This window comes from Saprolegnia diclina, assembly GCF_000281045.1.
Source record: "Saprolegnia diclina VS20 unplaced genomic scaffold supercont1.40, whole genome shotgun sequence".
Lineage (NCBI taxonomy): Eukaryota > Oomycota > Saprolegniomycetes > Saprolegniales > Saprolegniaceae > Saprolegnia > Saprolegnia diclina.
In genome coordinates this window covers 278,358-290,927 of record NW_008246107.1, presented here as the reverse complement: position 1 = coordinate 290,927, position 12,570 = coordinate 278,358, and the positions used below count along the sequence as shown (strand labels likewise).

At 58.6% G+C, this 12,570-nt stretch overlaps 5 protein-coding genes across 5 annotated transcripts; 2 read left to right on the top strand and 3 right to left on the bottom strand.

Annotated features, from left to right (window-relative positions):
* The first annotated feature begins 702 nt into the window (after nucleotides 1–702).
* Nucleotides 703–1,503, top strand: SDRG_11276 (hypothetical protein). Its single transcript, XM_008617308.1, has one exon. It carries the CDS (start codon nucleotides 708–710, stop codon nucleotides 1,443–1,445), a length of 738 nt encoding a protein of 245 aa, XP_008615530.1. The 5' UTR covers nucleotides 703–707; the 3' UTR covers nucleotides 1,446–1,503.
* Nucleotides 1,504–1,689: 186 nt separating this feature from the next.
* On the bottom strand, nucleotides 1,690–3,134 carry SDRG_11275 (hypothetical protein). Its single transcript, XM_008617307.1, has one exon. The coding sequence runs from the start codon at nucleotides 3,022–3,024 to the stop codon at nucleotides 1,726–1,728; it is 1,299 nt and encodes a 432-aa protein (XP_008615529.1). The 5' UTR covers nucleotides 3,025–3,134; the 3' UTR covers nucleotides 1,690–1,725.
* Nucleotides 3,135–4,028: 894 nt separating this feature from the next.
* SDRG_11274 (hypothetical protein) lies at nucleotides 4,029–5,037 on the top strand. Its single transcript, XM_008617306.1, has 3 exons — nucleotides 4,029–4,129; nucleotides 4,180–4,314; nucleotides 4,366–5,037. The coding sequence occupies exons 1-3, from the start codon at nucleotides 4,073–4,075 to the stop codon at nucleotides 4,909–4,911; spliced, it is 738 nt and encodes a 245-aa protein (XP_008615528.1). The 5' UTR covers nucleotides 4,029–4,072; the 3' UTR covers nucleotides 4,912–5,037.
* Nucleotides 5,038–5,083: 46 nt separating this feature from the next.
* Nucleotides 5,084–5,603, bottom strand: SDRG_11273 (hypothetical protein). The gene has a single exon (XM_008617305.1). The coding sequence runs from the start codon at nucleotides 5,368–5,370 to the stop codon at nucleotides 5,134–5,136; it is 237 nt and encodes a 78-aa protein (XP_008615527.1). The 5' UTR covers nucleotides 5,371–5,603; the 3' UTR covers nucleotides 5,084–5,133.
* A 63-nt stretch (nucleotides 5,604–5,666) lies between these two features.
* Nucleotides 5,667–12,379, bottom strand: SDRG_11272 (hypothetical protein). Its single transcript, XM_008617304.1, has 20 exons — nucleotides 11,732–12,379; nucleotides 11,496–11,689; nucleotides 11,073–11,452; nucleotides 10,702–11,032; nucleotides 10,436–10,651; nucleotides 10,200–10,390; nucleotides 9,794–10,154; nucleotides 9,396–9,750; nucleotides 8,855–9,352; nucleotides 8,438–8,811; nucleotides 7,755–8,391; nucleotides 7,615–7,711; nucleotides 7,452–7,567; nucleotides 7,126–7,404; nucleotides 6,870–7,082; nucleotides 6,652–6,825; nucleotides 6,438–6,611; nucleotides 6,275–6,391; nucleotides 5,916–6,230; nucleotides 5,667–5,874 (listed from the first exon to the last, which is right to left on the bottom strand). Exons 1-20 carry the CDS (start codon nucleotides 12,242–12,244, stop codon nucleotides 5,713–5,715), a joined length of 5,697 nt encoding a protein of 1,898 aa, XP_008615526.1. The 5' UTR covers nucleotides 12,245–12,379; the 3' UTR covers nucleotides 5,667–5,712.
* Between the last annotated feature and the right edge of the window lie 191 nt (nucleotides 12,380–12,570).

Here is a 12,570-nt window from a genome sequence, read left to right as displayed (position 1 = left end):
TCAAATATGGTCCAAGAAGAGTCGTGGCGACTGGTCGATGACGACGCACCTGGATAGGACGACGTGATGGCACCGTACCTCCTCGTCTACGCAGCCCCGCAGCGCACGAACGTAAAAACAGGAAGCCGCTTCGATCGCGTTCGCGGACAAGTGAGCGCGTTGCCGTTGTCTATCAGCTCAATTTGGCGCGTTACAACCAACTTGGTGCTGTAATCGAAAGCTACTCGGGCGATGCCACCCCATCTTGCCGTCGGTTGCCGCCTCTTTGCGCCCGCATAGGCGCATTTTGATCGCTTGCGGAAGGGGAGCGTGCGTTTGGAATCAGGTGTCACGTCCAGACGCCGCCGATTAGATTCGCGGCTGTGGGACCCGTCGACCCATGCGTCGTCTTGGGTGAGACGCAATTGCCCCACTGAGGCCTCTGGCGTCAGCAAGGAACAAACGAGCTGGGCGCTCTGTAGAGGCTCGAGCAGCATGACGCAGCGTGCTGGGAAGGTGCACGGACAGGACGCTTCACCGCACGGCGATAACGTGCCACATACGCACGTCAGCTACCCGCACATGCACTTGAAGCGAGCACCCACCTGCACCTCGCATCGACCAATCGCGGCGTCGATAAAAAGCAAAGAGTACTCATCTGTGCGAATCTGGGAGCCACATGTTGCTCGCCGTCTGGTTCAAGGGAATCGCATTAGTCACGGCGTCGGATGGCGCAGGGTTGCCAAAAGAATGACGTCGATCCGCAGCAGTTGCCAACTTGCCGCTTCAACCCCACATCAAGCATGAACCAGCAGCGCGCGTCTCGAGCCTCGTCCGTCCTTAGCTGCATGCGGCTCAACCGTGCCGACTCGAGCGTCCTCTGCGACATCACGGCCGAGATCGTGCGCGTCGACGACGACAAGGTCAAGTCGCCCGAGTACGTCATCTCGATCCAGCTGCCGCGGGCGTCGGCGCCGGCGCACCTCGTCGCGCGCACCTACTCAGAGTGGCGACGCCTCTACAAGTCGCTGCTCGCGAGCACCGACGCCGCGGACGGCGCCGCATGCGACTGCGTCATGGGCTCGTGCCCTTTCTGGACGCTGCACGCGCTTCTGCGGTCCGTGGACTTTCCCAAGAAGACGCTTTTCTTCAGCCACTCACAGAAGGTGCTCGAAGACCGCAAGCGCGACCTCTCCGAGTTCCTTACGTCGCTTTTGGCCAAGCTGCAGCACTTTAAGACCGAGTTTGAGGCCGCCAGCGCCGACGCGAGCTCGGTCGACCTCCCCAACTGGCAGCTCGCCAAGTGCAAAGTGCTCGACGCCATTGAAGCCTTCTTGGGTCTTGACGCCAATGTTGTCGGTCAGCTCCACCGCGCTGCCAGCGGTCGCCGAATGAACCTTCGCGGGTGGCAGTCGGACCGCAAGAACCTGTACTTTTTCCCCGCCCAGACCGCTGTCGCCGTCTAGACAGCTCTCCGTTCGATGTGTTTTCTGTCGTAATTTATTCCTTGGTTTGTGATTCCCACGGTGGAGCAAACGAATTCGCAGGGCAAACAAGCGATATGACTGTCAGCATTGGACAAAATTTGGCGATATGCAGACTCAACGGACACCCACAGTGAGCACGTGTTTCGGCACCGTCTGTTGGGCGGCTGACCACCCATGACTGCAACCACTCTGGCACCGCACACCGTGAGCAGCTGCGCAAGCCTTGGAAGAAAAGATAATTGAGGGTATTTAGTTATCTTTATAGCAGGGTGCGGAGGAAGATGGTTTCCTTGATCTTCTTGAGCTCGCGTGTCACGAGCTTGGCGTGGAATGGCTCGACCTCGAGGATGATGTACGAGTGGCGGGCGTTCGACTGGAGGAACTGCGCGCTCACATTGATGCCATAGTCGGAGAGGACGGCGTGAATCTTGCTGAGGACGCCGGGCACGTTGTGGTGCATGTGGAGGATGCGAATGTTGCCCGCCGACGTGAGGCCGAGGTCGACCTCCGGGATGTTGGTCGCCGTAATGCTCGAGCCTTCGTTGATGAAGCGCACGAGCTTGGTCGCGACCTCGACCGCGATGTTGCCTTGGGCCTCCTCCGTGCTGCCACCAATGTGCGGGGTCAAAATCACGTTCGGAATGCCCTGGAGCGGCGTCGAGAAGGGCTCACCGTTCTTGGCCGGCTCCCACGGAAACACATCGACGGCCGCCCCGCCGAGCTTGCCCGACTTGAGCGCAGCGGCGACCGCGTCGAGGTCCATGACAGCGCCGCGGGCGTTGTTGATGAGGAGAGCACCATCCTTCATGCAGCGCAGCGTCTCTTCGTTGATCATGTTCTTGGTCGAGCTCGTCGCCGGCACGTGGAGCGTGACGCAGTCAGCCGTCGCGAGCACGTCTTGAAGCGAGTCGAGCTGCGTGGCGTTGCCGAGCGGGAGACACTTAAGCGGATCGTAGAAGACGACCTTCATGCCGAGGAGCTCCGCGAGGACCGAGACTTGGGACCCGATGCGGCCGTAGCCAACGATGCCGAGCGTTGTGCCACGAACCTCGTGGGCGCCGGTCGCCGACTTTTTCCAGATGCCGGCGTGCATGTCGGTCGAGCGTTCAAAGAGCTTGCGGTGAAGGCAAAGCACTTCGCCGATCGTCTTCTCCGCCACGGAGCGCGTGTTGGAGAACGGCGCGTTGAAGACGGGTACGCCGTACTGCGCAGCGCCTGCGAGGTCGACCTGGTTGGTGCCAATGCAGAAGCAGCCGATCGTCCAGAGGCGGTGCTCGTGCCACCCGATCGAATCGAAGAAGGTGCGGTCGAGCTGTGTCTTGGAGCGGATGCCGAGGATGTTGGCGTTGGCGGCAATGTCGATGAGCTCTTGGCCGCCCAGCGCGCCCTTGTACGTCTCGATGCTGTAGCCTTCGTTCTCAAAGATCTCGATTGCGCGCGGGTGGATGTTCTCGAGGAGCACGACCTTGATCTTCTGCACCGGGTAGCTCGTCTCTCGCTGCAGGTACGACGACGTCGAGAACGCCCGGCGCACGCGAGAGATCGACGACCGAAGCATTCTGCACGAGGCGGCGAAACCAGCTATGAACACACCTCCATGCGCGACGGATGCCACAAGAATCGCAAGATCTGCGACAGTCGTTCAAGTGCGCGCCCGATAAAGTACGCTTTTGACCTCATACAATATACTCGGTAATCCGAACCGCACCTAAGAAGAACGATCGTGCCACATCGCGATGACGTAATGGTGCGTTGAGATCCTCACCGCGTATCTTGATATGTGTATGCTTGTTTCTTATTGTGCTACCATAAAATACGCAATCACCAGAAACACTCGATAAAGTGCGTCGGGTGTTGACACGACGCCTTCTGCCGCGACGCGACGTTGAAGTCGCCTCGGTGGCACCGCGTGCTTGGTCGACGTCGGCGTCGTTCTGGCCGTGGACTGGTTCCAACGGTAAACTCAGATCTGGTATGTGCAGAAGGCATAGCCAACTCTAGACTGTACAGCAATGAGCAAACCAATTGCAGTGGGTTTGGCGTACTAGTAGATGCCGGAGGTTGAAGTCGCTTCTGGAGCGAGGAACACGACCGATCAACACCAGGATCATTGGCCCGAAACGCGCGAAACATAGTCGACGCGTGAGGAAAGTAGAGACTATGCGAGGCGAGCTCACCGAGTGCATTTTGTATCTAGGTTGCGCAACGGCACCGAGGTTCGTGTGCCGTCGCATGGAGTGTGGAGAAGTTTTGAGAGCGACGCCGGATGCACGCCTTGCAGTTGGTGTATCCTATCCTCAAAATGCTTTCTGTAGGGCTCAAAGTAAAAAGGTGTTTTTGGATCCGATTTAAAATGGACCAAACGATTGACTCGGTGGCGAGTCTTTGGGATGAAGCATGGGGAGATGCGGCAGTAGTCTACATGCCTGTAGCATACTCGAAGCAACAATTCGTACGGCAACGGCTCCAATTGTTGCCTTTCGGGCTCACCACCGGCGTCCAACGTGGCGCCCCGTGGCGTTGGGTCGGTTTCTCCCGTTGAAACGTCAAGTCGAATTGGCGCGACAACGTTGAGATATAATTCTTTTCCCCACCAACCGCCGACGATGCTCGCACGAGCCCAGCCTTCGACGCCCAAGAGCGCGTCCATCATTACAAAGAAGGTACAAGTTGAAAGAATCATTCTCCCAAACTCATTTCCCGAAATCAACAGATCCCAGGCGTGGACGTCGAAGCCTTCTTGCACTCGCCCCGCGAGTCCCTGAGCATTGACGCTGCAGCCGCTGAAGAGGACGACTGCGACCACCCGAGTTGTAAAGGGTGTCAAGCGCTGCTGACCGAAAACCAAGTATACAACTTCATTCGACTGGCAACCTAAACTCAAAATTTGTATGTGTAGCTGCTAAGGGAGCTCCTACTGCGCACGTCCACAGACGCGCAGCAGATCATCAACGCATTCGAGAAGCAAAGCGACTTTCAGCGCCTTCGGTTCGAAACCGTCCTCAAGCCCAAAGGCCCTGCGCGCAATGCGAGCCTGAGCTCGCCGTCGAAGCAAACCAAAGCTCCGGGACAGCTGTCGCTACCAATGACGCCCGACATCTTTCGCAAGCTCTCGACTCCCGCGGCGCAGGAACTGGTAAAGGTCCACCCCGAATTCAAGGAGCTCTACGACGTCGCGACGACGTGCAAGGGCAGTCTTTTTGAGCGTATCGTAAACTCGGACATGTTCTCGGACGACCAAAAGAAGAAGCAGATCCAGCTCTCAACCATGCGGCAGTTAGAGCTCAACACGCTTGACATCCAAGCCAAGTCACCGCGTGCAAGCAAGCGCGAGAGCCAGAGCAGCGGGCAAAAGAGCCCTCAGCGTCTCCCCATTTCGCCTGAGGCCGCCGGCGACGACTACTTCAAGCTCTCCAACGACTTCGTCGCGTCACTGCGCCAATAACGGACCGGCGCTTCGGCTTTGCATACGATGCTCGCAGTGTCCACTTCATTATTCTTAATCCTGTTCAACACAACTTGACCAGCCACAGAGCTAAATCCTAGGAATTACGTCGTGTTGAACCGAGCGAGCGAGTGGACAGGATCTCGATTGTCTGGGAGCAAAGCAAGATGAGGCACAAATCGATACTCTAAATAATTGATGTGCAGTTAGTCTCTAGATGCCTTAGGCCGCAACCGTGATGCAGTAGTCGTCCGGACGCCGGAGCTCGAGCGTCGAGATGTGGTCGTAAATGGTCGGGTGGTTGGCCGTTGGAAGGTTCAAGTACCCTTTGCTATGAACAACGTCGACGCGCTTGCTTGTGGCGATGAGAATCCAGCGTACGTAGCAGGACACGAGCAGCGTGAGACCGCCGAGGATGCTCAAGACAAGGAGCAGCGTTAGCGCCGTCTCGTCTGCCATTTATTTGCAAATGAACGACTCGGGGCCTTTTCGACCGTTTCCCAGAAAAAGGCGGCGGCGCAAACCTTCGACAGAAGCGCTCCGAGTCGACAGGTGGAACAGAGACCTCAGTTTCTTATTGCCGCAGCTTGTTGTTCGGAGTCTTCGCAGTACCTTGGCGCGATTGTGAGCCATACAACGTTGGACTCCCGGTCGGTACTTGAAATAGTTGCAGCGTTTCTCGTTTAGCACAAAAGGCAGCGCAGGCACGGTTGAATGTGATTGGCTCATTTATGGCGGGAAAATCCGGAATTTCCAACAGAGTCGACACAATCTATCTTCTATTTTGGATATGACACTAAACTATACGGCGGAAATGCTCTTGACGGACGAGACGAGAGTGAGAAGCTGTTTCTGCTGCTCGACGAGGATCGTGACGAGATGGCGCTCGAGGCCCTTCATTTCATCTTCCTTGGCGCGCTGGAGCCCATAGAGCTCGTTAAGCTGGACTTCGACGCCACGCGCCTAGATCCCGTCGAGCATTTGAGAGACATATGATTGTTCACCTTGGCTTTCTTCGAGTCGATGGCTTCCAAAAGCGCTTCCGTCTCTTGATGCAGCCGGCGCTTTCTGGCGACTTGGGCTTGGTTGACGTGGCCGTCCTTCATAAGTTGGATGCCACTGAGCTCGTCCTCGAGGGCGCCGAGGTCTGCTTGGGCCTTCTCGATCTCGCGATCGCTCTCAGATTTGCTGTGAAGCACTTGATCGATCTGGGCGTGCAAAACGTCCAGTTCACTTGTGACGACATTGCTGGCGCTTCGGTGTTGGACAAGCTCGTCGCGACGGTAGTTGACCAAGGTCTCGTACACTGTGGCGTAGACCTGATGCGCGCCTGTGAGTCATCATAGCGGCTGTGGGTACTTGCCTCGTGAAGCTTGTCGATCGTGGTCGTGGACTGTGTGAGCTGGCGCGACAAGTCGTTGGTCGTGGTGTCCAGCTTGGCTTGCCACAACCGATCGGCGGCCGCCTTCTCCATTTCTTTCTACATGGCCCAGATGGCCAATTGGCATGCAAAACACGACAGATACCGTGTCGAGCTCATCTTCCATGATTTGCATCTTTTGCAGCCCGGAATGTAACATGAGAAGGTGCCGCATGACGTATTTCTTCTTGAGCGAGCTCATCTCTTCTTGCAGATCGAACGCCGCGTCTTCCGCTTCCTCAAGGGCGTGCGTCACTCGCTGTAGCTCCGTCTCCGTTGCCTGCAGAACGTGAAACGAGCGCAGAAGGAGGCGGTGGTACCTCTTTTTGCTTTTTGAGTGCTTGCATGGCGATCTCGACCTTGTCGATGAGCTTCTCGCTCTCTTCTTGGACGAGCGCCATCTCTGCTTCGTGTTGCTGGTTGGCGGTCTCTTGACAGGCTAGCAGCCGCGTCTGGAGCTCCGTGTCTGCGTCAGCTCGCAGCTGCGCGGTAGCCTATCCCGACCATGAACCCCTCAACTTGCACTTGTGTATCCTACGGAGGCCAAGGCTGCACTGTGGTCTGCCTGCAATTGTGCCAACTGCGCTTCATGCGCACGCCGGACCTTTCCTAGCTCATCTTGGAGCTGTTGGTAGTGGTCGCTGCGTAACGCGGCCCGTAGCGTAGCGATTTCATCAGCTTTCAGTTGGCTCCACCGCGTCTTGGCAGCTGTAAGCTGCTCTTCGGCTTCGTTTTGCATGGTCGTTTGGAGCTACACCACCACGTCACGCCTCATTTGAACAGAGTGCTTGTACCTCGGCACAGGCGTCGCGCAGCTGCTGGTCGCTCGCGGCAGCGGCCGCACTCATGCGATTGGACCATTCAGCGACGACGCGGGCTTCGGTTGTCTCTGCGACTGCGTCGCGTGTTGCAGCGATCGCATGTTCTTGCTCCATTTTGGCGGTCGCAGCTGCTGCGTTCAGGGTGGCAGCGCACGCCGCCTGTAGCTCCTGCGTCTTGGCAGCCAATAGCAAGCCGAACCGCTCCTCGCACGCGGCAAGTGCCTGTTTGGAGTCACGCTCCAGTGCGCCAACCTAGTCATAGATAGTAGTAAACTCACACTCAGCTCTTCGTGAGCAACCTCGTCCTTTTGGGCTTGCTTGATGAGAGCAGCAGCCCGCTGCCATTCGGCCTCGCGGTCCGACACGCCCTTGTCATAGGCCACCTTTCTTTCGGTTTCGATCCGGGCGGTGGTGTCTATAAGGGATTGGAATGACTTGGTTCTGAAGTGCACGACAGAGTACCTGCAAGGGCGCGCTGCCACTTGGCAGTTGTCGTCAAAACAGCGTTGCCTTTCTGCTCGGCCATCTCGCGCCGACAAGCCTCGAGCTCGGCCGCGAGCTGGGAAAGGTGAAGACTTTTCAACGGACTGGGCGCTGCTCACCTTGGCGTCGGCATTGGCGCGTAGTTCTGCAGTGGCCGTCGCGTGCTCCGTCCGCGCAGTTTCCAACAGGTGCGTCCAGTGGGCGACCGTATCGGCGGCTGCTGCGTTGTGTTGCGAGATGAGCGCTTGCGTGGCTGTGGCTTGGTCGTGCAAGAGTGAGTCTTGGGTCAACGCCAGCGCTCTCTGGGCTTTTGCGACCCAACGCGCTTCGATGTCAGCGCCAGTCATGGAAGCTATAGCCTCCCATCGAGCTTGCTCGGTGTCGAAGAGAGCCTCTGCCGCGGTTCTTGCCTCGCTCAAGGCTGCGGCGTGCATCGTTTCTATCATCTCATGATGTGTCGCTGCCGCAGCTTGGACCTCTCGGAGATCGTTGCTGTGGGCTAACTCCATCTCTCTCAGCGCTTGCGTCAAACGCGCGCTCGCAGCGTTCTGTAATTCCGACTCCCGCACCCGACGTTCGGCCTCGAGCTGCGCGATGGCTGCGTCCGCCTCGTCTTGGCTCTGGCGAGCGGCTTCCTGGAGAGCCTCAATGGCCTGCACGTGACTGGCTTCCAGTGCCTCCACCTCGGCGTCGTGCAGTCTTGTGAGTTCGTTTTTGATCAGCTCCAATTTGGCCGCCGACGCAACCTCGCAATCCCTGTGCCCTCGTCAACATCCAGCACTGGACAGTAGAGTGCACGTACGTAAGAGCTTGCGCGTGGGCATGCGCTGCTACTTGGGCGGCTTCGGCAGCGTCCGTGAGAAGCCGCTCGGACACGGCCGCCAGCGCCAAGTCTCTTTCCAGTGTGCACTTTTCGTGGACGTCAGCGCAGGCGACGGACAGGCGGTCGTGCCACACGAGTTCTCGAGCCTGCAGCGCGTCCTTGAGTGTCTGCGCTCCAGACGCTTGGACGCGGTGACAGGCTACGAGGCGTGTCCAGGCGTCCCAACGTCGCAACACCCGCGTCGCCTCGCGGTGCGCTGTTGATAGCGCTACGCGCAAGAGTGCGACTTGCTGTTTTTGCTGCACGCTTTGGGCTTGCAGCGAGGCAGCGAGCGCGAGCTGCGTGCTGTGCGCCTACCCACTTGCGTGAGTTTCGGCAAAATGAAGAGATGCAAACCTCCGCGAGGGTCGAGCGCAGCTGCGTGCGCTCGTTGTGCAGCGCCACAATCTCGGCAGCTTTGGACGCTTCTGTCTCGACGAGTGACGCCTTGATGGCCTGAAGCGACGTCGTCTGGCGCTCTGCGTTGAGTTTGCTGCGGTCTCGCTCCTTCAAAAGCTCCTCGCGCGTCGACAGGAGGCTCGATTTCAGGTGCGCGAGGTCAGCGCGCTGCGTCTCAAGCTCGGCACGTGCACGCTGGCTTTCATCGCGCGCGCCAATGAGGGCGATTTTGGCGTCGTGGAGCTGGTGCTTTGTGCTCGAGAGCTCGCCCTGCGTAAGCAACTGCGTCTCCTCAAGCTTGGCCAGTGCCGTTGCTAGTGCTGCCTCTTTTTCTTTAGCCGCTTGCTTGGCTGCGATCACCTCTGCTTTCGTTGACGTCGTAGCGTCGGCCAACTGCGCCTGAAGTTCGCGCACCTTGGCCTCTGCGTCGTCCTTGCGCCGTATTTCGCCGTCCATCTAGAGGTAAAGTTATGGTGATTCGCACAAGACGCGCGAGTACCTGGCTCTTCAAGTACTGCCGCTCGTGCGTTAGACGGCGAAGCGTCGCTTCCATCGTAGCTCGCGTTGCGTCTTCAAGCGACGATTTGGTGCCGTTTGTCGCCTCTTGGAGCTCCTCGTTCGTGGCTTCGAGCTCGGCGATGCGCGCGTGCAGGCGCACTGATTCGCTTGCGAGCTTCTCCATCGAGAGCTTGGCGCTTTCCTCTCTGTTGCGCGACGCTGCAAGGTCGGCGACGAGGTCAGCGACGTTGGCCTGGAGCGTCGCCAGCTTGGACTGCAGCGCCGCATTGGCCGCTTGGACGGTCTCAACTTCTGCGCGGTAGCGTGCGTCGGCCTTCTCGAGTTGCTTGCGGTGCCTACAGAGCTCTCTGAGATATCATTTGATAGCGCCCTGCTTACGCTTCGTCGAGGTCCGAAGAAAGCTTTTTGCGGTCGCGCTTGAGGCTGTCAAGGTTGGCCGTCAGCGTTGCGACAGTTGCACCAAGCTCCTCCTTACAACGCGTTTCGGACGCCAGCTGCGCTTTCAGGTACTCGATCTTGTGCTGGAGCTTCTCGGTCGCAGCACTGTCGACAGCAGCAGTCGTCGGAAGCAGAGCGGGGCTCTTCGCTTCCAAGGCCACAATCTTGTCTTCGAGGGTCGACACGGCCACTTGGGCGTCGAGAGCCGCTGCTTTCGCCTGTTTGGTTTGCGCCTGAGCGACTTGCAGCTGATGCGACGTCGTTAGCAGCTGTGTCTTGAGCTCTTCGATCGTATCCAGCTCTAAGATTTCCGTCTCAGTTAGATGATGAGCCGTGGTTGGCGTACGCTGGCGGTGGCCAATCCGCAGCGCCTCGGTCTCGAGTTGGAGGCGGTCGTGCACCCGCTGGACGTCAGCTTGGTGCGTTGCAGCGAGCCGTTGTCGGTCCGTCTCTCGCTCGCGCTGCTCCACCTCGAGCTGCGCCGAGAGCTGCTCAATGGTCTCAATGAGGCTCAGTTGGTTGCCACTGGCCACCTCCCTACCAATGCGAATCGTAAATCGGTCTATTTCGCGATGGACGGACCGGCTTGGTGGCGGCGTTGTTCGGGCAGAGTAGAGTTGCTCAGTCTCCAAGAGTCGTTGTGTCCACTCGTTGTCCTTGGCCGCCATGGCATCTGAAAACTCTTTTTGGAGGGTGCTGAGCCGCTTCCCGAGCGCTTTGGACTGCTTCTCAAGCACTCCGTTGGACTCGAGCAGCTGTGCACGATCGGTCGTCCATTGCGCCTGCTCTTGCTGCCGCCTATTTCAAGTACCGGTTGATACCTTGATTGTAGAAAAGGAAAAACGCACGCAGCTTCCACATCGGCAAGACGCGCCGCGAGTCGGGCGTTCTCGGCCACGAGAGACTTGTTGGCGGACTCGACTGCGGTCCACTCGGCCTCAAACTGCGCCAGCACTTGGTTGTCCTTGGGACGCGGTGGACCCTTCTTGCATTTTCGCTTGACCATGGAAGGGGCTTCGGTCGTGCTCGCTGCGTCGTCTTCGGGTAGCCGTGCTGACGATGCAGCCGACACCGAGAGCGGTTCGAGGAGTTGCGACTGTCGATGGAGCTCTGCAAGGAACGCGGTTTCGTGCGCATCTGCGTCAGGCTTTGCCACGCCCATGAACTTCAAGAGCGACTCTACAGCACTTATGTATGGCTATCAGCGACCGAATCGTACCCGATGGCTGCTGGTTGTTGCTCAGGTTGCTGCTGGTTGTCGCTTTGGCTTTTATCGCCGCCTTCTTCTTCTTCTTGATCGACGACGTTGGGCGGTCGCTCTCGTGGCAAAAGCGGTTGTGGCGCAGAGTCTGCAGCTGGGCATATATCGAGTGGCAGTTGGGACAGACGCCGACTTGCTTGTAAAAGTGCGACGGGTTCGACTGCCCGAGTTCTGCGCGCTGAGCAGCGTCGAGAGCATCCCACCCCGCGGCGTCGTCCGAGCGCGAGAGCAGATACCCCATAGCAGCGCGCGCGAGCAAGATGTTGTTGTAGCCAATCTTGGTGCGCTGGCCCGTGTCGGCCAGCGGCAGCGGCGTCAATGGCGGTGCCGTATACAGCCTTGGTGGCTCCTTAGCACTTGAGGATGCATACTCGCACGTACCCAGGAAGGTCGGCGTCTGTGTATCGGCAAAACTCTCCTGCACACTTGGCGCTCGACGGGGCGTCTGTCTTGGCCAAGCTCGGCAGCGACTGCGTTCCGGGCGCCGCTTCCACGAGCGTCTGCGGCACGTGCGACAGCCACACGACGTTGTCGTCGTCGACTACAAACTCGGCAACGAGCTTCGTAATCGACACCTACGATTCGCAGTCGGATAATATTCGCCAAACGATAAGTACCTGGGCCGTTGTCTGGAGAAAGCTCACGACGTCCAGCGTCGCGCGCTCGATCTCCTTCCTCGCGCGCCCTGCCACGTCATGGCTCGATATTGAGACGCCGTGATTGGCTCGGAACTCGACCAGCACGTTCTCGGTGCTGCTGTGAACGTAGGCGACGAGGCCAGCGAGGCTCGGTCGGTGCTTGGGCACGCCATGCAGGGCGTCGAGGAGGTTGCTGAACTGGGTTGCGTCCAGCAGCTCTCGCTTTCCGCTGCGGTAGAAAGCGTGCGCTGTGTGGCGCAGCGCGTTCTTGGGATGCGCAGCGACGCGAGTGAACCGGTCGCGAATGCTGCTCGGGCTCACGTGGTCGTCCTTCTTTTTGGCGACGTGGCCGTGCTTGGAGGCGAAGAGCCACCGCTGCGGCCGGCCCTCCGCGTCCATTAGCACCGTGTCGGGAAGCCGCACGTTGCACTTGGCGTCCTCCGACCAGAGACGCTGCGCCGCCCAGTCCCAGCTCCGCGCCTTCGCTGCCATGTCGACAGGCAGAAAACGACAAGGAAACGGCGGGATGGTTGCGATCGGTTCGTTGCCGGGTTTCGACTTTCTGCAAACCTCACAGAGTCAAACACAAGTAGGAATCACTCTGCGAGGTCGCCGTAGCAGTACAACTGAGGAACTGGACAACTGCAGCAGCACGCGAGAAGGTCTTTTTATTGCCGGAAAAGCGGCTCGCGAACCGGCGGATTCGTGGCTGATCGTCACAACACTGCGCGAGTCCTGTTTGCCGGCTTTCAGCTGGTTTCAGCAATATACTGGTCGGACGTATCCGGACGCCTAATTCTGTATCCGGTTGCATGAAA

Bases quoted from the DNA above. Each gene is read 5' to 3' on its own strand.
- SDRG_11276 (XM_008617308.1), top strand. From the start codon at position 708: ATGGCGCAGGGTTGCCAAAAGAATGACGTCGATCCGCAGCAGTTGCCA.
- SDRG_11274 (XM_008617306.1), top strand. From the start codon at position 4,073: ATGCTCGCACGAGCCCAGCCTTCGACGCCCAAGAGCGCGTCCATCATT. The intron at 4,130-4,179 runs GTACAAGTTGAA...CGAAATCAACAG, and splicing joins CGTCCATCATTACAAAGAAG to ATCCCAGGCGTGGACGTCGA. The intron at 4,315-4,365 runs GTATACAACTTC...TTGTATGTGTAG, and splicing joins CGCTGCTGACCGAAAACCAA to CTGCTAAGGGAGCTCCTACT.
- SDRG_11272 (XM_008617304.1), bottom strand. From the start codon at position 12,244: ATGGCAGCGAAGGCGCGGAGCTGGGACTGGGCGGCGCAGCGTCTCTGG. The intron at 7,405-7,451 runs GTTGCTCACGAA...ATCTATGACTAG, and splicing joins AGCAAGCCCAAAAGGACGAG to GTTGGCGCACTGGAGCGTGA. The intron at 6,612-6,651 runs GTACCACCGCCT...CACGTTCTGCAG, and splicing joins CACTCAAAAAGCAAAAAGAG to GCAACGGAGACGGAGCTACA.
- SDRG_11275 (XM_008617307.1), bottom strand. From the start codon at position 3,024: ATGCTTCGGTCGTCGATCTCTCGCGTGCGCCGGGCGTTCTCGACGTCG.
- SDRG_11273 (XM_008617305.1), bottom strand. From the start codon at position 5,370: ATGGCAGACGAGACGGCGCTAACGCTGCTCCTTGTCTTGAGCATCCTC.